The 22,932-nt window shown below is 49.9% G+C and overlaps 2 protein-coding genes across 2 annotated transcripts; both read right to left on the reverse strand.

Annotated features, from left to right (window-relative positions):
* Positions 1–16: 16 nt before the first annotated feature.
* On the reverse strand, positions 17–16,075 carry HDHD2 (haloacid dehalogenase like hydrolase domain containing 2). Its single transcript, XM_069881020.1, has 7 exons — positions 15,973–16,075; positions 11,163–11,273; positions 6,472–6,680; positions 4,915–4,999; positions 3,179–3,395; positions 2,599–2,662; positions 17–1,448 (listed from the first exon to the last, which is right to left on the reverse strand). The coding sequence occupies exons 2-7, from the start codon at positions 11,261–11,263 to the stop codon at positions 1,345–1,347; spliced, it is 780 nt and encodes a 259-aa protein (XP_069737121.1). The 5' UTR covers positions 11,264–11,273; positions 15,973–16,075; the 3' UTR covers positions 17–1,344.
* A 3,246-nt stretch (positions 16,076–19,321) lies between these two features.
* On the reverse strand, positions 19,322–22,531 carry IER3IP1 (immediate early response 3 interacting protein 1). The gene is made up of 3 exons (XM_069881026.1): positions 22,395–22,531; positions 20,603–20,704; positions 19,322–19,517 (listed from the first exon to the last, which is right to left on the reverse strand). Exons 1-3 carry the CDS (start codon positions 22,483–22,485, stop codon positions 19,462–19,464), a joined length of 249 nt encoding a protein of 82 aa, XP_069737127.1. The 5' UTR covers positions 22,486–22,531; the 3' UTR covers positions 19,322–19,461.
* Between the last annotated feature and the right edge of the window lie 401 nt (positions 22,532–22,932).

Raw genomic sequence — 22,932 nt, forward strand, 5'->3', positions numbered from 1 at the left:
AGTACCTGAAGATGGATTTTTTTTTTCCTGGGAGGGGTTTATTATTTATTGCATTTACACTGCCAAGTCCACTGCATCCACACGTCCTGTCTTGGGCAGAGATGAGCTCTGAACACCGGGAATCACTCACCACGTGGAGCTGCAGCCAGCCAGCCTTTCCTGTAAGAAGAGCCTCCCATTCATTCATCACGAGGGGTTTTCTCAACAAGAACGAGCACGGCTCATTAACAGAAAGCTATATTTTTGATAAGGTTAATACTCCACCAATGCATAATTACAATCTAATAATTTAACACTCAGGAGCACTGTAAAACAACTGTAAAGGACTTGGATTATTACAGTTTGCAAATGGACCAGAAAAGCTATTTAACATCGTTACAAAGTGTGTTCATATTGGGAGATTTAGCACATAGGAAAAGGCACTGCCTGCACCACAACTAAATTTCATTTTACAGCTCTACCAACCACCTGTGTAAAAGTGGAATCTGTCCCCGTGGCTCGTGAAGGATTTTTCCCATAACGTTAAAAAGAAACAAACAAAAAAACCCACAACAGTAGTGAAATTTTGCAACCGTAGCATTAATAGGCCCCTGCTGATGTCTAATTTCAAAGATTCGCAGACTCTAAGGCATTTAATACCAGGTTTTTTGTTTCTGTACCATTCTTTTTAATAACAGCATCTAATTAAAACATCTGTAAAAACGCTGACAGTTTTAATTTTATGTAAAATTTGAAAAACAAAACCCAGGATCTGTTCTAACAGAAAATACCAACAGTAGTCATTATTAAACAGTGATATTTTAATTTAAAAGCCACTTCTAAACACATACAATCTCTACCTGTAAATTAGAGCAAAGCAGAGACACAGCCGGCTGACTACAGCTCCATAAATCCACCTACTCAAGTATTCCACCCACCCGTGTAGGTGGAACTCATTCCACCTACTCAAGTATCTCCAGTGTGTTTTCCAGTTTAGCTTATCCAGCAGCAGAAGTTGATGCGTTCCAGGCAGGGCTACTTTCTGAGAATGGAAAATTGGAAATCTCTGCTGTGCTCCCCGTGTCACTCAGGAAAACGGCTCTGCTGGCTGCAGCTTTTCTGTCTCACCTGCTGGGTGTCTGCGATCCCTCATCGCATCCCTGTGAAACCACTGTGGGAAAGGGGCTTTTCTGTGACCGTGACAGAGCCTGCTCTGCTCCTTGGCGCTTTCACAACTCAAGTGGAAGGAGCTCATGGCTGGTTTCTGACGCAATGCACGCAGTGATCCTGTGGACTGGATTTCTGAAGCAAGAGTGAAGGAGACGATGTGGCACAGACGTTTCTTCAAACTAAGTGTTCCCTTTCTCACAGCAGATGCGCTAGGATGTGTTCTACTGCCTCTGGGAAACTCTCACAGGTCAAGTAAGGAGCTGGATTGATTTTGTCTTCATCTGATGGCCGATATTTACCTGTAACAGATTAAAAAATGATGCATCTACACAACCCCCTCAGCCTGTCCTTGTATGGGAGGTCGGATTATCTCCGTGGCTTCCTCTGGACTCGCTCTAACAGATCCATGTCCTTAGGAGAAATGGGTATAAACTGGAGAGGGGCAGATTTAGACTAGACATAAGGAAGAATTTCTTCACCATGAGAGTGATGAGGCACTGGCCCAGGTTGCCCAGGGAAGTTGTGGTTGCCCCACACCTGGAGGTGTTTGTGGCCAGGCTGGATGGGCCTTGGGCAGCCTGATCCAGTGGGGGGTGTCCCTGCCCATGGCAGGGGGGTTGGAACTGGATGATCTTTAAGGTCCCTTCCAACTCAAACTATTCCATGATTCTATGGTTATCGTTACCCTTTTTATCTTGAAACTTACAGCCTCCTCAGATCAATAACAACCAGACATGGTAAAAGGAATGCCCAGCCAAGGTTCTCCTGCAGCAAACATCCCACAAATTTGTGGTAAAACAAACCGTGAGCCTTACAGAAGATCCCTCCAGAAGTGGCTCCAGTTTGGAACCAGTGTTACCTACGCACAGCTTTCACTTTGCTGCCTCTGTTCTTTCAGTGATTACTCAGGTATTCATGTTTAGGTTCTTGAAAGAACTGGTGAGACCACTCCTTGAATAATGTGTTCAGTTCTGGGCTGCTCACAACAAGAAGGAGGTTGAGGCTCTGGAGCGAGTCCAGAGAAGAGCAACGAAGCTGGTGAGGGACATGGTTTAGTATTTGATAGGAATGGTTGGAGTCAATGATCCGATGGGTCTTTTCCAACCTAGTGATTCTATGATTCTATGATTCTATGATTCTATGTTACCATCTTCCCGTCTGGCTCTCATAAGGAAGCATGTTTCTGTTTTCAATGCAAGGGATTGTGTGGCATGAGCCGCTGCCACCTGAGACCTCACCGAGGCCACAGTACCGTCAGCAACACCGATTGTACCTGTCAGTCCCTTAAGGCTCCACTCCCACCTGAAGCAAAATTACTTGTGTAATTAGTAGGGAATGCCAGCAGTCACCCTGAAAGATCAGAGGATACACTGCTATGACTGGTTTTGGCAGTCTAAGATGTTACAGTAACTGTTCTCTCCTGGAAGGATCAATCCACCTAGTACTTACCAGTCCGTACCAAAATCCCACGCATGCCGGCGTTCTGGGCGCCACCAACATCATCCCTGCAGTCCTGGGACAGAACAGGAGATCAGCTGGTGAGTGGTTACAGGCGCTATTTGACAACAAGATGTTTTCATTATGTTCAGTTAATTTACATCCAATCGCAAGCAGACTTTGCCCATCACTAACCAGCCACTTGGAAGCAGCTAAGCTGAACCAAATTCTGTAGCTCCCTCTTTGACAAACTGCCACAGGAATACTTCTACTATGTGCTTTTTACCTGATCTAACAGGAAGATCCAGTCATGGAGGAAGAGATTATTTCAGAAAAGACCTCAGAGACGTGGCAACACATTTCTTATCAAGAGACTGTCTGTATTCTTGTGTGGAACAGCTGCAGCTTCTCTAGAACCCACTGAAGCAATAGAACCCACCACATGGACTGCACTTTAACTCCTGTGAGTTGTGATGGTTCCGTTTTCACCCCTTGTCTAATCCCAGCGCTTGCAGAAAGATGGGTTCATGGCACCTGGGAGATAAGCACCATGTTTAACGGGCACGTGATGAGGTGTTTGGTCCTCACTTACATCCCCGATCATGACGGCCTCCTCTGGGGCACAGCCGGTCCCCCGCAGAGCTTCGAGGAAGAAGGTTTTCTCTGGCTTCCCCACCACGGTCGCTTTGGTGTCTGTCGCGTATTCCAGTCCAGCTACAAAGGGTCCAGGTCCCAGAGCCAAGCCATCTTTTTTCTTGAAATATCTGGCTTTATGTATAGCTATAAGAGGAGCGCCATCCAAAACCAGCCTAAAGAATGAATGGAGAAAACATAACAATTACATTAAAAATACCAATATTTACAGCTGACAGCTTTCATGGAATCATTGAGGTTGGAAAAGACCTCTAAGATCACCCAGTCCAACCTTCACTTCCCTGAAGCTGGAAGCTTTTTCAAGTTAAAATCAAGAGTGTTGTGTTGAGCTAGGCCTAGAGAGAAGGGGGCATGGCTAAGCACCTCTGCACACACTGCTGAATCTCGGTTCCTGTACAGTCACGGACAAATTGTATATGATTTACTCCTTAACCGACACAAAAATATGAGCTTTATAAACAAGACAGACCAGATCAGATCCGTAGTTCACCTCACCCAGCACATTTTGCTGAACGCTCCTGGACACAAGACTCGTCATAAGAAATTCCCAGAAATCCTGCAGGAGGCAGATAACGAATAATCTGCCCTGAATGCTGGATGCCCTTCCTTATCATGTTTGTGCTCTGAAGGCTGAGGGTTGTACACAGAAGCTTTCCCCTGACAGCTGCGAGATCCTCAGCTTTGTGTATTTCTTCCTGTAGCATCACTAACTTTTTTAGCTCAGTGGCAACTGTGGCTGCACTTTTATTCACATCCTGAAAGTTCTGAAAAAGAGGCCTGGGCTGCCTGCAGTTCATGGTTACGGCCCTGAATACACCAAGGCCAGTGGCTTTTTTGAACAAGGATGAAGACACTATATCACACCTTACAGAATCACGGAATTGCTTGGTTGGAAAACACCTTTTGAGATCATTGAGTCAAACCATACCTGTCCACCACTAAACCAGATACCCAAGCACCTCATCTGCCTGTCTTTTAAATCCCTCCAGGGATGGGGACTCCACCGCCTCCCTGGGCAGCCTCTGCCAGGGCCTGACAACCCCTTCCATGAAGATATCTTCCCTGATGCCTAAGTTGAACCTCCCCTGGCACAACTTGAGTCCATTTCCTCTTGTCTTATCACCTGTCACTTAGGAGAAGAGACGAGAACTTGCCTCACCACAATCTCCTTTCAGGGAGTTGCAGACAGGGATAATGTCTTCCCTCAGCCTCCTTTTCTCAAGGCTTAACAACACCAGGTCCCTCAGCTGCCTCTCATAAGACGTGTTCTCCAGACCAGCTCTATTTCCCCTTCTCTGGATGCGCTCCAGCTCCTCCCTCCTTTTTGTACTGAGGGGCCCAGAACTGAACACAGGATTCGAGGTGCAGCCTCACCAGTGCCAAGTACAGGGGCACAAACCCTTCCCCGCTGGCCACGCTGTTTCTGATCCAAGACAAGATGCCATTGGCCTCCTTGGCCACCTGGGCCACTGCTGGCTCATGTTCTGTCGCTGTGAACCCCCAGGTCCTTCTTCTCCAGGCAGCTTTGCAGCCACTCTTCCCCGAGCCTGTAACAGTGATTTGGCTGTCACCCTCGTTTCCCCACAGGAGGAGGATTTCCCTGCGTGTGTGAAAGAGCAGAGCCCAGGACGAGACAGTCACCACTCCAAAAGTCCAGAGCAGGGGGTGACTTACCGAAATGCCCTGTTCATCATCTCGTAGTGAAAGCTCTCAGGAGCCAGTCCCACCACCATGGCATTGGGGTTGTCCGTGGCTATCCCTGGAAAATCAGGACATAATTCTAAGTGAATAGAATAGGACACGGTTGGCTTTCTGGACTGCAAGTGCACTTTGCCAGCTCATGTGGAGCTTCTTGTCCACCAATACCCCCAAGCCCTTCCCTTCAGGGCTGCTCTCAATCTGTTCTCCACCCAGCTTGTATTTGTGCTTGGGATTGCTCTGAAATGGGTGCAGGACCCTGCACTTGGCCCTGTTGATTTCTTGTGACTCACACAGGCCCACTTTGCAAACCTGTCCAGGTCCCTCTGGATGGCAAACACATGGAGATTAAACTGACTCAGTTACATTCATCAAAACAGCTGCTGTCTCTGCTCTTTCTGACCCAAGAAAGCTTTCCCGAGAGCACAAATACAGAACATCGCTGGGGCCCTGTTTCTCTGGATGCAATGTTGGGTAGAAGCAATTATCAGATTTCATGGCTCTCAGAGCCCACAGAGGCTCTTCTCCCAAACACTTACTTTTCTGAAGATTACTGACTAGCCTATGGCACTAAAACATATCAAGAAATGTCCAGCTAGATCAGGACAGGCTGGATCGATGGGCTGCCACCAGTGGGATGAGGTTCAACAAGGCCAAGTGCCAGGTCCTGCACTTGTGCCACAACAACCCCTCGCAGCTCTAGGCTTGGGGAAGAGGGGCTGGAAAGCTGCCTGGAGGAGAAGGAACTGGAGGTGTTGGTTGACAGCGACTGAACATGAGCCAGCAGTGCTCCAGTGCTCCAGGTGCTCCAGGTGGCCTCAAGCCAAGAGGCCAATGGCATCTTCGCTTGAATCAGAAAAAGCATGGCCAGCAGGTGCAGAGAAAGGATTGTGTTCCTGGACTCGGTGCTGGTGAAGCTGTACCTCAAATCCTGTGTTCATTTTTGGGCCTCTCACTCCAAGAAGGACATTAAGGGGTTGGTCCCCTTCCAGAGAAGGGGAACAGAGCTAGGGAACAGGCTGGAGTAGAAGTGTTAAGAGAGGCAGCTGAGGGACCTGGGGTTGTTTAGCCTAGAGAAGAGGAGGCTGAAGGGAGACCTTATCACTATCTGTAACTCCCAGAAAAGAGGCTGTGGTGAGCTGGCTGCTGGTCTCTTCAGCCAAGTAACAAGGATAAGAGGAAATGGCCTGAAGTTGTGCCAAGGGAGGTTCAGGCTGGACCTCAGGAAAAATTTTTCATTAGGAAGAAATTCTTCATGCTGAGGGTAGGGAGGCCCTGGCCCAGGTTGCCCAGAGAAGCTGTGGCTGCCCCATCCCTGGAGGTGTTCTAGACCAAGTTGGATGGGGTCTTGAGCAACCTGATCCAGTGGGAGGTGGCCCTGCACATGGCAGGGGACTGAACTGGATGGGATTTAAGGTCCTTTCCAACCCAAACCATTCCATGATCCTATGATGGCTATTCTACAAAACAGAGTGCGCTGTGTTTCCTTGGTTGCCCTGTAACTTCCCCTGTGCTGTTTCCCGACCACCTCACCTGCGAAGTCAGGCAGGGCCTTGTCGTCCAGTAGCAGGAGAGGCCGCACCTGCTTCTGCTCCACGAGATTTCTGGCTGCCGTCAGAGACGTGAAGATCTCACTTTCCGCAATATCAAATCCCAGTTTTGTCAGCCTCTCTAGCAGGTCTCTCTTGCACTCCTTCGTCGTGTTCGTCACAAACCGAATGGTAACTGGAGCACTGCGCAGCCTGATGGACGAAGAGCAAAGGCAAATTGGCCACAGCACCCTTCTATTTACACACCTGTAGGTCTCTTTGGGGGTGAAAAAGGACTGCTGGTATAAAGGCTGCAGATGAAAAAGGATTGTGAACTTCCCAGACTGCTGGTGCCACACAAGGACCATGAGGCTTGTTAACTTCTGTGGGCTGCAGGGCAACATGAAAAAGATGGCAAGAATTACAGCTACTGGAATAAAATCAAGTCTCCCTTGCTTTGCTTCTACCAGGAAAAGTGTGGAAGAAAACAGGGATTCCAACCCTCCATCTTCACAGTAGCAGCAAACACACCATGGAATTATAAAATCACAGAATGGTTTGGGTTGGAAGGGACCTGCAAAGTTCTTATCCAGTCCAACACCCCCACAGTGAGCAGGTACATCTTCAACTGTATCAGGTTGCTCATAGCCCCATCCAAGCTCACCTGGAATGTTTTCAGGGATGGGGCCTCCACTACCTCCCTGGGCAACCTGGGCCAGTGTTTCATCAGCCTCAGCGTACAGAATTTCCTCTTTATATCCAGTCTAAATCTGCCCTCTTTAGTTTAAAACAATTACTCCTTGGCCTGTCACAACAGGCCTTGCTAGGAAGTCCCTCCCCAGCTTTCCTGTTGCCCCTTTCATTACCCAAAAAGTGCTCTGAGGTCACCTTGGAGCTTCTTCTTCTCTAGACTGAACAACCCCAACTCTCCCAACCCATCCTCGTATGGGAGGTGCTCCAGCCCTCGGATCATCTTCATGGCTCTATGTTGATCTGTGATGCACAACTACTTTGAAAAGACTAGATAATAAATAAACCAATTTGATTTATTTTGATCCACGTATTTTGGACGAACAGCACCCTGAAACAAAATAAAGAAACTAAGGAAACTTGTTGCTAAGTTAATACATTGAACTCTGCATGCTGTGTGAACCTCACAGCAGCTGCAGCTCATTCAGAGATGTGGGTTGTTCTCGGAGCCTGCGTTACGTGTGCGATGATTTTATGTCAGCTTTTGCAGCCATTTCTCCCTTTACAGAGGAACACCAATGTCACATAAAACCACATTATTGCCCTGCACTGACAGTACTTGCTACCAAACAATCAAATGACTTTAAGTGACAATTTCAACAGCGCTCCTTGTAATTATTCCCCCACCATCACTTTCTCTGTTTGTTGCTATAGAAACACACATTGGCATCAGGACTGCATGGAGAACATCAGAATAAAGTTGGTCAGCGCTGCAGACTTGCTCGTACCTGCCTCTTCTTCCTCTTATTTGTCAGACACGCTGACCCTTCACAAGTATGAAAAGGTTAAAAAGTCCCCAGCTACTAATAAAACAAAAATTAATATACTTATTTTCTTATGGGCCTAAATATTGGGAGGTAACACAGAAAACTGAATCTATCCATTTGCTCTCTAAGCAAGCCACATGCCAACCATTCCAGGTTCTCTTTAGGAAGGACAATGACATGGATTGGCAGAAAAGAGCATTTGAAAATATTATTATAAAATCCCTACGAGAAATGACCTGGCTCTTCTTGGCAGTAAAACTACACCTGCTTGAAGGCAAGCTGAAGCCAATGAACAGTACTGGACTCTCTCCACACCTTATCCTTTCATATAACCACTAGTTTGGAAAAGAGCTTTGAGATCATTGAGCCCAGCCATACCTGTTCACCGCTAAACCAGATCCCTGAGCACCTCGTCTGCTCATCTTTTAAACCCCTCCAGGGATGGGGACTCCTCCACCTCCCTGGGCAGCCTCTGCCAGGGCCTGAGAACCCCTTCCATGAAGATATCTCTCCTGATGTCCAGCCTGGTAGAACTTGAGGCCATTTCCTCTCATCCTATTGACTGTCACATGGGAGGAGAGAACAGCAGCCACCTCACTCCAACCTCCTTTCAGGCAGTTGCAGATAGTGATAAGGTCTCCCCTCAGCCTCCTTTTCTCCAGGCTAAACAACTCCAGGTCCCTCAGCTACCTCTCATAACCCTTGTTCTCCAGACCAGCTCTGTTCCCTTTCTCTGGACTCGCTCCAGCTCCTCAATGTCCTTTTTGCACTGAGGGGCCCAAAACTGAACACAGGATTCAAGGTGCAGCCTCACCAGCACTGAGTCCAGGGACACATTCACTTCCCTGGACCTGCTGGCCACGCTGTTTCTGATCCAAGCCAAGACGCCACTGGCCTTCTTGGCCACCTGGGCCACTGCTGGCTCATGTTCAGTCGCTGTCAACCAACACCCCCAGGTCCTTCTCCTCCAGGAGGCTTTCCAGTCCCTCTTCCCCCAGCCTAGAGCTGCAAAGGGTTGTTGTGGCACAAGTGCAGGACCTGGCACTTGGCCTTGTTGAACCTCATCCTGTTGGTCGCAGCCCATGGATCCACCTTGTTTGGATCACCCTGTAGAACTTCCCTACCCTCAAGTAGATCAACCAGGCAGGGCAGGCATGAGCACGGCTCAGCTGAAATCCAGTGGAAGCAGAAGAGAAAGGAAAATCAGTGGCTTTAGAAAACAGTTTGTCTTCCAGTTCTACAGAAACCATTTCTTCTGTCCCATCTTCTCCTGGGGGTCTGGAGCTGAGCAGCAGATAGGACAGATACTGACCTCTTCTCAACACCACCATCGCTTTTATACATTTTATTTACTTATGGATTTTCTCACCTGGCACCAGTTCTCCCAGCAGCCTCAAACAGTGGGCAGACAGGGTTCAGTGCACGGACATGTAATGAATGAACCCAACACCTCAGCTGTTTTCACTTCCTTGCAATTTTACATCTTTAGGAGATAATTATTTCCACAGAATTCTTTGTGAACAGAATTGCACAGTTTCTTAATCCCTCTGTGAACTTTTCCTCTGAGTAACAGCCAAGCTTTACAAAAATCTAAGCAGCCACTACAGCTTCAGTGAAAACTTCTCATCCTTAATTCAGCCCTGTTCCTCTCCCCTGATTGTTTCAATCCAAGCACCTTCAGGTGCCCTCCCTCACTCACTGTGATAGCATTTATCACTTTGTGCTTTTCTGCATCCACTGGAAGACGTCTTCTCCAGGAAAACAGCATCATAATAGCTTTTAAAAGACGAAGTGATGTTGCACTTGGGTATGTGGTCTGTTGGTGGGCTTGGCAGGACTGGATCGATGGTTGGGCTCAATGATCTTAAATGTCTTTTCCAACCAAAATCATTCTGTGACTCTGTGATAACACAATACAGAGATCCCTGGGGTTGTGTATCCTATTTTTCCACTGACTTGGACAGATTAAGTCATTTCCCTATGTCCCCATTTCTTTAGGCACCCTCACAACAGAAGTGAAAGAATTTAACTGTTGAAATCTGTAGAGAAGATGCACTGCATTATCAAATGTTTCTCAAACTAAGAGAATAACTGAAGTTGTTTACCGTGCAAAAGGAAATTTTAAAAACAACAAAGCAAAGCCTCAGCTGAAAGACCAAACAAAATGAGAACTCTGCCAAGGAGGACCTGTGCACAGGGACAATTTATTCTGTTATTCCACTTCAGCTCAGACCTAAGGGCTCAGACGAACAATCAGGTTCCTGTAGTTAAACAAAGCACTGAGGAACAGCTGAGCTCAAGTGACGTTGGTGAATATGGGGTAATTCAGGTTAACTTCTTTCCACGCTGGCTAAGGCTGTAGTCATCATATCACAGAATCATGGAATAGTTTGGGTTGGAAAGGACCTTAAATCCCATCCAGTTCCACACCCTGCCATGGGCAGGGACACCTCCCACTGGATCAGGCTGCTCACAGCCTCATCCAACCTGGCCTTGAACAGCTCCAGGGATGGGGCAGCCACCACTGCTCTGGGCAGCCTGGGCCAGTGACTCACAGTAAAGTATTTTTTTCCTAAGATCTCATCTCTATCTCCCCTCTTTCAGATTAAAACCTTTCTCCTTTGTCCTACCCCTGCACTCCCCGATCAAGATCCCCTCCCCTGCTTTCCTGTAGCCCCTTGAGGTACTGGAAGCTGCTCTAAGTCTCCCCAGAGGCTTCTCTTCTCCAAGCTGAACAACCCCAACTCTCTCAGTCTGTCCTCATAGCAGAGGTGCTCCAGCCCTTGGATCATCTCCGTGGCATCCTCTGGACTCATTCCCACAGATCCATGTCCTTCCTGTACTGAGAGCTCCAGGACCAAAGACAGTGCTCCAGGTGAGGTCTCATGACTCTGAATGAGTAGAAACACTCTGGAATATTGTCTTTTTTTATCTTGAAAAGACTTGTTGAGCAACTCAGGAAAGCTGCAAGGCTTAGGGCATGCGTGGCCACTCTTCAATATCTACACCTTTTGCTGATTTCTCTTGGTATTAATACAGGTGTAAATAAAGACAGGATTTGGCTGCGTGTTTGCTTACCCATAAGAGCAGAAGCTTCAGGCCCATTTACATAAGGAAGCATCTCTGTGCAAACAGGGCTGAGATAACCTGTCCAAGGAAATCAAAAGAGGTAGCTTGCCTTTTAAGAGCTTCCTGCGCGCCTGGCACAGCCGAGTCTTCAACGTGAAGTGTGCCGCTGAGATCCACCAAGACAGCTTTCAGCACACGCCGAGCTGCCATCCTTCCTTCCCTAGGGAGAAGGCAAATAAATGAAACAACAAAAAACTGGTTAGCAGACAATGGATAATAAAAATAAGGAACTCAGTTAAGCGCCTCATTTGTGCTAAGCCCGGTATTACTCAGAACATTACTCGCAGTATTAAATGGGCCCCTTTAGACAGAGAAATAAAAGGCAGTGTTTAAAAAAAATACATAATTGATGGGGTGGTATTTTCCAAAAGACTCTATATATGGAAATCAGGTGCTATTTGTTTTTTTAGTGCCTTCATTTGTGCGTGTCAAGAAATTCTCTAAACAACTAAGACTGTCAGGACAAAAACCGTGAGGTCTGGTATTGCTGGTTCAAGGCCTCAGTGAGCACATCCCGGCAAGCCCACCAACACCAACGGCACCATTCCAGTAAAAATAAATATACCACCAATAAGCAACAATATGTGCTCTAACTACAGGCATAGCCAGCAGGGCAAAGGAGGGGATTCTGTCCCTCTACCTCCCTCTCGTGAGACACCACCTGGACTCCTGTGTCCAGTTCTGGAATCCCCAACACAAAAAGGATGTGGAACTCCTGCAGCGGGGTCCAAAAGAGGCCACGATGACAATTCAAGAGCTGCAGCAACTCCCATATGAGGACAGGCTGAGAGAGTTGTGGTTATTCAGCCTGAAGAAGAGAAGTCTCCGGGGTGACAGAACTGTGTTCAGTTCTGGGCCCCTCACCACAAGAAGGATGTTGAGGCTCTGGAGCGAGTCCAGAGAAGAGCAACAAAGCTGGTGAGGGGGCTGGAGAACAGGCCTTATGAGGAGCGGCTGAGAGAGCTGGGGGTGTTTAGCCTGGAGAAGAGGAGGCTGAGGGGAGACCTCATTGCTCTCTACAACTACCTGAAAGGAGGTTGTGGAGAGGAGGGAGCTGGGCTCTTCTCCCGAGTGACAGGGGACAGGACAAGAGGGAATGGCCTCAAGCTCCGCCAGGGGAGGTTTAGGCTGAACATTAGGAAAAAATTTTTCACAGAAAGGGTCACTGGGCACTGGAACAGGCTGCCCAGGGAAGTGGTTGAAGTCACCTTCCCTGGAGAGGTTTTCAAAGATGGGTGGATGAGGTGCTGAGTGGCATGGTTTAGTGATTGATAGGAGTGGTTGGACTCAATGATCCTGGAGGTCTTTTCCAACCTGGTCATTCTGTGACCTAAGAGCAGCTTCCAGTACCTGAAGGGGCTACAGGAAAGCTGGTGGAAGGGGGAAGACTTAGATTGGACATTAGGAAGAAATTCTTCACAATGAGGGTGGGGAGGCCCTGGCCCAGGCTGCCCAGAGCAGTGGTGGCTGCCCCATCCCTGGAGGTGTTCCAGGCCAGGTTGGATGGGGCTTGGAGTAACCTGATCCAGTGGGAGGTGCCCCTGTCCATGGCAGGGGGCTTGGAACTGGATGGGCTTTAAGGTCCCTCTCATCTTATCACTCCAGGCCCTTGTAAAATGCCCCTCCCCAGCTTTCCTGCAGCCGTTTCAGATGCTGGAAGTTGTTCTAAGGTCTTCCCACACCCTTCTCTTCTCCAGGCTGAACAACCCCAACTCAGCCTGTCCTCATAGCAGAGGTGCTCCAGCCCTCGGATCATCTCCATGGCCTCCTCTGGACTCACTCTAACAGACCTATGTCCTTCCTGTGCTGAGGACTCCAGAACTGGACACAGGACTCCAGGTGGGGTCTCACATGACAGGAGTAGAGGGGCAGAATCCCTGTTGCTTTGGATGGAGCCCAGGACATGATTTGGCTCTCTGGGCTGCAAGCACACTTTGCCAGCTCATATTCAGCTCATCCACCAGCACTCTAAGTCCTTCTGTTCAGGGCTGCTCTGAATTCAGTCTCTACTCAGCCTGTATTTTAGCTTGGGATTGCTCCAATACAGGTGCAGGACCTTGCACTTGCACTTCCTCAATCTGGAACAGATTGCCCAGAGGAGCTGTGGCTGCCTCATCCCTGGAGGTGTTCAAGGCCAGGTTGATGAGGCTTTGAGCAATCTGATCCAGTGGGAGGTGTCCCTGTCCATGGCAGGGGGTTGGAACTGGGTGATCTTTAAGGTCCCTTCCAACCCAAGATCTTCTGTGATTCTATGATTGAGTGTGACCTTGCAGCAAATTCCTTATCCATCAAGATCTTTTACGTACTAAGGAACCTACACGCTGTGTGAAGACGCAACGAGTTGGAAGAGGCCTCCTCCCCTTGCCTGCAACGGCACCAACAGGATGGGGTTGTAAATGGTCTGCTCTCAAGGCAGTGGAGCCTGCACAGGGCTGGTTGTTCCTCCTCTCCCCATACTCCACATCTCACAGGGCCTCTGCTGTGCTGCTGCCAAAGGTCACGAAGGTCACACCTTTCCCTGGGCACAAGCCGGGCAGCAAAACTAGAGGCCATGAAGCCATCAGCAATGCTCAGTCTAAGTCACATTCTTCCCTGCCGCTACCCCTCAAGGAGCAGGGGCACTGAGTGTCGCCCCGGGGCCAGCCGCCTAACCCACAAACCTTTGACAGATGCTCTCTCCTCACCATACTGGAAAGGGCTTGAGGAAATTACTGTCCTCCTCCCTCCCCACCAAGGAGACAGTAATGGTTCAAGAAGGTTAAGTGCAAGGCCCTGCACTTGCGTCATGGCAACAGTCAGTACGGATACAGGCTGGGGAATGAAGAGATTGAGAGCAGCCCTGAGGAGAAGGATGGGGATGCTGGTGGATGAGAAGCAGGACACAAGCCGGCAATGATGTGCTCACAGCCCAGAAACCAACCGCCAGCAGGGCGAGGGAGGGGATTCTGTCCCTCTGCTCCACTCTGCTGAGACCCCACCTGGAGTCCTGTGTCCAGTTCGGGAGCTCTCAGCGCAGGAAGGACATAGGTCTGCTAGAGTGGGTCCAGAGGAGGCCACAAAAATGATCAGAGGCCTGGAGCACCTCTCCTATGAAGAGAGGCTGAGAGCCTGGAGAAGACTCCGAGAAGACCTTGTTGCAGCCTTTCAATACATAAAGGGGGTTGATAAGAAAGATAGGGAAAAAGTTTTTAGCAAAGCCTGTAGTGACAGGACAAGGGGTGATGGTTTTAAGATGAAAGATGAGAGGTGTAGATGAGATATTAGGAAGAATTGGTTTTGCTGAGGGCAGTGAAACACTGGTACAGGTTGACCAGAGAGGTGGTAGGTGCCGCATCCCTGAAAACATTCCAGGCCAGGTTGGATGGCGCTTTGAGCAACCTGATCCAGCTGAAGATGTCCCTGCTCACTGCAGGGGGGTTGGACTGAATTACCTTCATGGTCCCTTCTAACCCAAACCATTCTATGATTCTATGATTCTAAGTATGAACAGGTAAAAGAGTCCCCTCATTATATATTGCTATCTTTATATTACATATGATAACATTATACATATGATTTTATATATTACATATAATTTATTATATATTATCCTCATATTGCATATTCTCCATAAATGCATTAATATATCTGAATACATTAAAAATGTTGCTTTAACAGATTATCTATCTATATATATTATATATATATACACACACATATACACATAATATATATATCTCCCCACCAGGACAGGTTCAGATTAGAGATCAGGAAAGATTTCTTCACCAAAAAGATTCTCAGGCCCTGGCAGAGGCTGCCCAGGGAGGTGGTGGAGTCCCCATCCCTGGAAAAATTTAAAATACAGGCAGATAAGGTGCTGAGGGATCTAGTTTAGCACTGGACAGATACGGTTAGACTTGATGGTCTCTATGGTCTTTTCCAACCAAGTGATTTGGGAAGGACACCTCCCAGTGGACCACGCTGCTCAAAGCCCCATCCAGCCGAGCCTTGAACACCTCCGGGATGGGGCAGCCACAACTTCCCTGGGCAACCTGGGCCAGGGCCTCCCCACACTCAGCATGAAGAATTTCTTGCTAGTGTCTAATCTAAATCTCTTCCTTTCCAATTTAAGGCCATGCCGCTCATCCCATCCCTATATGTGCTTGCAAAAAGCCCCTCCCCCACTTTCCCGTAGGCCCTTTAGGCACTGGAAGCTGCTCTAAGGTCTACTCAGAGCCTTCTATTCTCCAGGCTGTACAATCCCAACTCTCTCAGCTTGTCCTCATAATAGAGGTGCTCCAGCCCTTGGATAATATTCATTGGCTTCCTCTGGACACATTTCAACAGCTCCGTATCTTTCTTACGTTGAGAATTCCAGAACTGGACACAAGACTAAAGGCAGGAGTGGTAACGCTGGCCAGAGGCATAGTGGGACCATGCTAAGCTTTAAATGCTAAAGTAGAAAATTTACAGAATCATGCAGTGGTTTAAGTTGGAGGGGACATTAAAGCCCATCCAGTTCCACCCCTCCCACGGGCAGGGACACCTCCTGCTGGACCAGGCTGCTCCAAGCCCCATCCAACCTGGCCTCGAACCCCTCCAGGGATGGGGCAGCCACCACTGCTCTGGGCAACCTGAGCCAGGGCCTCCCCACCCTCACAGCAAAACATTTCAGCGCCTCTTTAGGCCGGACACTGACACGGGCTGGCAGAGAACACCAGACGCGATTCTTTTCAAACCTCTGGCTGCTGTTTGCAGTCAGCGCGCCTTTAATGTCCCTTCCAACCCAAACCACTCTGTGATTCAGCGACCCCACACTCCCGCCCGCCCGCGGGGCCCCGGGAGCTCCTCGGTCGCACCGCCCCGGCCCCGGCACTGACCTGTCTCCCACCGCCCCGCCGGGTCCTGCACGCCCAGGGCTGCCTGGTCCCGCGCCTGCACGCCGCGCCCGCAAACCCCCGTGTACCTCTGCCCTCTGTGGAACAGGCAACTCCTCGGGCATCCCGAGTCTGCGCGAGGACCCCCCCCGGGGAGGCACCACGGCGCTGAGGACCCCATCGCAGGCGTTGCGGCGGTTGCGCGGGGTGTCGGGGCAGGCATTGCGAGGGCAGTCCCAAGCTTAGGGCCCCCGGCGCGGGCATTGCGAAGGGCGCGAAGGGGCTGTCCGGACAGGCATCGCGGCGGGCAGCCCCGCGGCGGCGCTGAGGACCCCTGGCGCGGGGCCTGCGCTGAGGGGACGGGGGAGGGACGGGGGAAACACGGGGAAAACGGAGGAAACGAGGGAGAAACGGGGACACAGAGGGCACAGAGCGACTCTCGCTGGGCTTTGCGGCGCCTGAGGGCCGCCTGCAGCCGCCCCGAGGCGTGCTTATGGGGTCTGCGGGGATCAGCGTCCCGCAGGGCGCTGGTGGGAGGGGTGGTTATGAACAGGGGCCTTGGGCCGGGACAGCGGAGGGACCAGGCTGTGGCGACCGCGCTAGAGCTGCTTGTAGCTGTGATGACTGATTTGGAGCAGTGGCGACCACTCCGGAGCTCCTTAAAGCTGTGGTGACTGATTTGGAGCTCTGGCGACCATTCTGGAGCAGTGGCAACCGCTTTAGAGCTCCTTGTGGCTGTGGCGGCCGCTCTGGAGCTGTGTTGACTGCTGTCCAGCTGTGGAGTTTTAAGGACCTCTCTAGAGCAGCAGCAGTCACTCTGGAGTTCTGGCAACCTCTCTAGGGTGGTGGTGACTGCTCTGGAGCTCCTTGCAGCTGTAGTGACTGATCTGGAGCTCTGGCAAGCACTCTGGAGCTGTGGAGGCCATTCTAAAGCTGGGCAGCCGCTCTGGTGATGGCTCTCAAGCTGTGGCCACTGCTCTTGAGCTGTGGAGCTTTAGTGACTCTACAGCAGTGGCTGCCACCCTGGAGCTTTGGTAACCACTCTAGAGCAGTGGTGACTGCATTAAAGCTGTGCAGGCTGCTCTGGTGACCGCTCTCGAGCTGTGGCTGCTGCTTTCTATCGCTAGAGCTGTAGCGACCTCTCTAGAGCAGTGGCGGCCACTGTAAAGCTGTGGCAGCACTCTGGAGCTGTGGAGGCTGCTCTGGAGCAATGGTGACTGCTCTAAAGTTGTAGCAGCCTCTCTCGAGCTGTGGAGGCTGCTCTGGAGCTCTGGCAACCTCTCTAGAGCAGTGGAGGCCACTGTGGAGCTGCGTTGATCTCTAGAACAGTGGCAACCCCTTCAAAGCTGTGGCAACCATAAGCTCTCGAGCTGTAGTGACTGCTCCAGAGCAGTGCTGGCCCCACGTGAAGCTGTGGTGACTTCTCTCGAGCTCTTGCAGCTGCTCTAGAACTATGGCAATGGCTCTGGACTTGTGCCGAACACTCCAGAGCTCTCTGGAGCTGTTGGCAATCACTCTGGAGCTGTGGTTACCCTTCTGGTACTGTGGCAATAACTCTCGAGCTGTGGTGGCCACCCTGGATGTGTTGCACCCACTTGGGCTGCGGCGACTGCTCTGGAGATGTGGCGACCACTTCAGAGCTGTGGCAACCCCTCTGCAGCTGTGGATAAGTTTTTCTGTGAGGGTGAAGAGGTCCTGGCCCAGGTTTCCCAGAGAAGCTGTGGCTGCCCCATCCCTGGAGGTGTTTGAGGCTGGGTTGGATGAATCTTTGAGGAACCTGATGCAGTGGGAGGTGTCCCTGCCCATGGCGGGGGGGGTTGGAACTGGATGGGTTTTAAGATCCCTTCCAATCTCAACCATTCCATGATTCTATGATCTTCCTGCTTTAGTGTTTAAAGCCTAGCATGATCCTCCTCTGCTTCTGGCCAGCATTACCAGGGCCCACAAGGATCACTACCTAAACCCAAATGCAGGTTCACGGCAAAGAGATGATCCTTGGAAGCACCACAGGGATGAGAAAGCAGTATTTGACATAAGAGTGGTATCTCTGGTATCTGGAGGAGGAGGAAGCCAAGTTTGAGCAATCCCACAGTAAGCAGATACAGAGCGAGGTACAAAAGAGAGTGCTTAACTTAGAAATTCAGAATTTATTTACAAGTTTTCACTAAAAAAAGGGAAACAACACAAAACTCTCCTCCTGGGTACACTCTGCTCTGCGAAACGCTGCAACTAAAGGTCATGAAATTCAGGTACACATCTTGCATATCTTCTTTGGATATACAACAGCGTGCGCTTTAGCCATCGAGATTCCTGGAGAGCAGAAGATAAACTAAGCTGCTTTAAAATAACGGAACTGCCAGGTTTCCTTTGGCTTTCCTTCCTTAAAAAGAAGAAAACCACTTAAGCAGAGGAAATAGACTTACGAGACATCCAGCTTGTCTAAAGAGGGACGTGAGTCAAGCTGTAAAACATCGCACCCAGCTCAGCCACCATGGTCATGACAAGATGTCTATGAAAGCCATTAGCAATCATCTCTGCAAGATCCTACCCACAGTTTAGATTTTAGCAAGTTGTTAATTAAAGAAAGGGAGATGGATAGCGGGGGAGGAAGCAGTAACAGAGGGGGCAGCAAATCCGCTGATTTTAAAAATTGCGTTTGGGAAGGGCACGGTGTTCCCTTCACAGATTGCCAAAGAAGCTCAGGATGCAAGTGGTTCCCCACTTCCAACCCCTTAATCACCACGCAGAAGCTTAACAGGCATTTTAGAAAGCACAATAACCCTTGACAGAACAGTAATAAACGCTAATTACTACCATCACTTGCTACTCTAAAAAACGTGCAGTTGCCCAGCTTTAGCTACAGCTTTTTTAGACATTGTGTTCCAATCCTGCCTATTCCCAAACTACACCTCTAGGGTAAAGCATTATTGATGTGAAAAAATTATCAAACTCTAAAAGAAAAGTCCTTTTCTTCATCAAACCGGGAAAATTCAACTTCCAGAGTGAACTGAACCAGTTCTTCACCCAGCCAGTTCTACAACGGTACTTCAACAATTTGCAATGCAGTTTCAGAGCCTAATTCATACTCTCTTAAGTAGTACTGTGGCAATAACTGAAATAAAAACCAATGTTAATTTTCTCGATTTAAATATAAATTGGGAAGCGTACTGAAGGAAATCCGTCCCTGAGCAAGGTGACATTTAAGAACTGCATCCCACCGACAATGACTGCAGTTATGATGCGCACTCTAAAAGCACTATTGACAGACAGGAACAGAACTCACAGTCCAATATATTCGTGGCGTTGTTGCATTGATCCCCATATCTTGGTTAATGAACATTAGGAAATAGGATAAATAGAAAGAGTGTCTTTATTATTTTAAGTTGAATGTCAAATCGGCAGCTAAATGGTGCTGGATCCCCAAAAACTCAAGAGCAGACATGGTCATTGATTTGGTTCTTTGGGCGTCCGAGAGGTTTTCACCAGGTTTCTTCAGCCAAACAACAGAAGGAGAACAATTGTAAGGGAGTTCACTGCTATCAACGGCACTGCAGAGGAAGAAAAGGAGGAGGAGTGTTGAAAATCCTTCTGCACATCACAAAGCCACAAAACCTCCCTCCACCCCTCTACTCTGCTGTCACGTGAACCCAGCAGGAGTCCTGTATCCAGTTCTGAAATCCTCAACATAAGAAGGATATGGAACTGTTGGAACAGGTCCGGAGGAGGCCAGAGACATGATCCAAGGGCTGGAGCACCTCTGCTATGAAAACGGGCTGAGAGGGTTGTGGTTGTTCAACCTGGAGAAGAGAGGGCTCCAGGCAGACCTTAGAGCAGCTTCCAGTACCTGAAGGGGCTACAGGAAAGCTGGGGAGGAAGTTTTAACAAGGGCCTGGAGTGATGGGATGAGGGGGGAACGGCTTTTAATTGGAAAAGGGGTGATTTATATTAGACAGCAGGAAGAAATTATTCACAGTGAGGGTGGTGAGGCCCTGGCCCAGGTTGGCCAGGGAAGTCATGAATGAATCCCTGGAGGTGTTCCAGCCTAGCTGGTATGGAGCTTTGAGCAACCAGATCCAGAATGGTTTGGGCTGGGAGGGACATTAAAGCCCATCTAGTTCCACCCCCCTGCCACAGGCAGGAACACCTCCCACTGGATCAGGTTGCTCCAAGCCCCATCCAACCCAGCCTTAAACACCTCCAGGGATAGGACAGCCACAGCTTCCCTGGGCAACTTGGGCTGGGGACTCACCATCTTAAAATCATAGAATCACCAGGTTGGAAAAGACCCTTCGGATCACCAAGTCCAACCATTATCTTGATAGTAACATATCTGGATAGTAAGAACTTCTAATCTCTACACTAAATCTCTCCTCTTTGAGCTCAAACCCTTTCTCCCTCGTCCTATCCCTGCAGTCCCTGATAAAGAGCCTGTTCCCAGGCATATAAGCCTGGCTTACCCTTAAGAATCCCAGGAATTTAACTTCTCTCACCAGATATCTCAATGTAGCCAAGGCGAAGCAAATGCATGCTCTGCCTCATCACCACACTTCTCAAAGTGCTGAGATTACTTCATTAAAGCAGGGAAGCCCAGCTTTGTTGACAATGTTCTATAAATAAAAGATCATCGCCTTACCTCTCATAACCGTTCGTATGGATCGAATAAGGTTCATTAGCTGTGCTTTAATTCCTGGTTCCTCGCCGAATCCTCCAATCCCTTGATCAGTTCCCCAGCCAACTGTGTCACACAAACAGCCAGACACGTTAGGAAAAATCCCAACCCACCCAACAAACGCTGCCAGCAATATCAATGCATGATCCATCTCGAGGACGGTCATCCCTAATGTTAGGGAAATGAACTATGAACCAACTCAGTTTCCTTCAGAATCAGATTCAAAACATCTGAGAACTGTTAAACCTTTTAGTGAGTGTAGCAACAATGACAGGGCAGCCTTCCTGTAAAGGAATTCCTACCTTTTCCATACACTACTGGAACAAATGAGTTTATTTGGGCTTCAAAACCATTCCCACCCTAATAAAACTGGACAAACCACAAGCATTCCTGGTCCTTCAGCAGCAGATAAAGTAGGAAATAACTGTTGGCTATGATGTGATAATTCAGCATGGAGAAACAAGCTGCAGGACAGAATGGTCTGCACAGGTTCATTTTGTATCTGCTATAAAAAGTAAGGACTTGGGAACTCTGTTCACAGGGTAGCAGGAGAAGGGAATGTTTACGGATCCCTTCAGGGAGAAACCTTTCCCTTGCTCTGTGGGGACACAGAGTGTGTGGCCCCTTTCTCCCAGCAGGAATTGGAACAGGGATTTTCCAATCCAGTTTTCTGGCCCATTTTGGGATGAGCGGAGTGGAGAAGGTAGCAACTGTCAGTATCCACAGCGACACTCTGCAGCTTGACAGCCTCTCCTACAGAGACAACTTCTGAGAGATTTTCACCTTTCAGGTCTCCATGCTTCTGCTGGCAGCAAGATGGGGGCAGTAGGTGAGCCCTCATCCTTACAGCCTTTCCACTTGGATGATCTTGGGGCTATTCCCAAGTCTCCTGAGGCCAATAAATGGTTTGACCCACCCTGTTAGTCCCCTCTCCCTTTTCCCTGAGCAGCTGCCCAAAAAGAAAGTAAAAGCCAGCAGATCCCTGGCAGTCAATCCCATTGGAGACTGGCAGAAAAGGATTATTATTTACACTCCTGTGTCAAAAAACACCTTCCTGGCCTGACTTGGAGAAGCCAGGACTCTGGATCAGGAAACTGGGCACTGGGAGAAAGGGGTAACTGTGAGCACTTCTGCCAACTATCCCAGCTTTGAGAAGCCAGGACTCCCTGGATCAGGAAAAGAGGGACTGGGAGAAATGGGTAACTGCACTCCTGCCAAAAATTCCAGCTCAGCTTTACTTAAAGAAGACAGGACTCTCTGGATCCGGAAAGAGGGAACAAGGAGAAAGGGATAACTGCACTCCTGCTGACGACACGAGCCTGGAGAAGCCAGGATTCTCTGGATCAGAACCCCTGCCAACTAGCCCAGCTTGGAGAAACCAGGACCTTATGGGTCAGGGAAAAGGGGTCTGGGAGAAATGGATAACTGCAATCCTGTCAAAAATCCCAGCTGGAAGAAGCCAGTCTACTCAGTACCGGGAAACTGGGGAGCCCTGGATCACAGGTGAATTTCCTCTAAGGCTCTGCAGATCCTTGTGGATCCTCTCCCAGGCTTTGTCTCCTTTTACAGGACAAGGACGCCCGGCCCCGTGGCGAGCGGCGACGTGGTGGGAACGCAGAGGGAAGAAAGGAAATGATGGAAAACCACGGAGGAACGACGCCAGGCCAAGAGCAACGTCACCGCCGCGGGAGGAAACCCAACCCCAGACCCGAACGCCCAGGCTCCCGGGCTCCCTCGGTCCCCAGCGCGGCCTCACCCTGGCGCAGGAAGCGCTCCTCGTGCAGGACGGCGATGGCGTTGACGACGAGGAGCGCGGCCTCCAGCAGCGAGTACAGCGTGAACGCCATGGCGGGCCGGCCCAGCGCCGCCGGGGCGGGACGTGGCGCCGCTTCCGGGGAGGGGGCGGGGAGGGGGGGCGGGGCTTCGCGGGCTGGGGCGCGGTTTGATTGGCTGGGGCGGTGGAGGGGGCGGGGCCTAGAGAGGAGGCGCGGCCTGATTGGCCGAGTGTGTTGGTCCCGTGGTGGGAGCGCCTTTGAGGGGCGCGGTTTGATTGACGGGGCAGGCGGCCCAGGGGGCGGGGTTAGCGCAGGGGGCGCGGTTTGATTGGCTGAGTGCCCGGCCCGCCGAGGGGCCGCGTTTAATGGAGGGGGCGGGGCTTATACGTGACGTTGGCCGAGGAGGCGCGGATTGTGGAGTCAGAGCCCCGGACCCAATGGGGGCGTGGCTTGAAGGGGGCGTGGTCCCAAGACTGGACTTTGTGGGCGTGGCTTGAGCGTGAGGGTTATAGAGGGGGC

This window comes from Phaenicophaeus curvirostris, chromosome Z (genome assembly GCF_032191515.1).
Source record: "Phaenicophaeus curvirostris isolate KB17595 chromosome Z, BPBGC_Pcur_1.0, whole genome shotgun sequence".
In the NCBI taxonomy this organism is placed as follows: domain Eukaryota; kingdom Metazoa; phylum Chordata; class Aves; order Cuculiformes; family Cuculidae; genus Phaenicophaeus; species Phaenicophaeus curvirostris.

Excerpts from the sequence above, each read along its gene's own strand:
- HDHD2 (XM_069881020.1), bottom strand. The coding sequence starts at position 11,263 with ATGGCAGCTCGGCGTGTGCTGAAAGCTGTCTTGGTGGATCTCAGCGGC. Across the intron at positions 6,681-11,162 it reads GCGCAGGAAGCTCTTAAAAG|GCTGCGCAGTGCTCCAGTTA; the intron begins GCAAGCTACCTC and ends TTCGTCCATCAG. Across the intron at positions 3,396-4,914 it reads ATGATGAACAGGGCATTTCG|GCTGGTTTTGGATGGCGCTC; the intron begins GTAAGTCACCCC and ends TTCATTCTTTAG.
- IER3IP1 (XM_069881026.1), bottom strand. The coding sequence starts at position 22,485 with ATGGCGTTCACGCTGTACTCGCTGCTGGAGGCCGCGCTCCTCGTCGTC. Across the intron at positions 20,705-22,394 it reads GGAGCGCTTCCTGCGCCAGG|TTGGCTGGGGAACTGATCAA; the intron begins GTGAGGCCGCGC and ends TGTGTGACACAG. Across the intron at positions 19,518-20,602 it reads CATACGAACGGTTATGAGAG|TGCCGTTGATAGCAGTGAAC; the intron begins GTAAGGCGATGA and ends CTTCCTCTGCAG.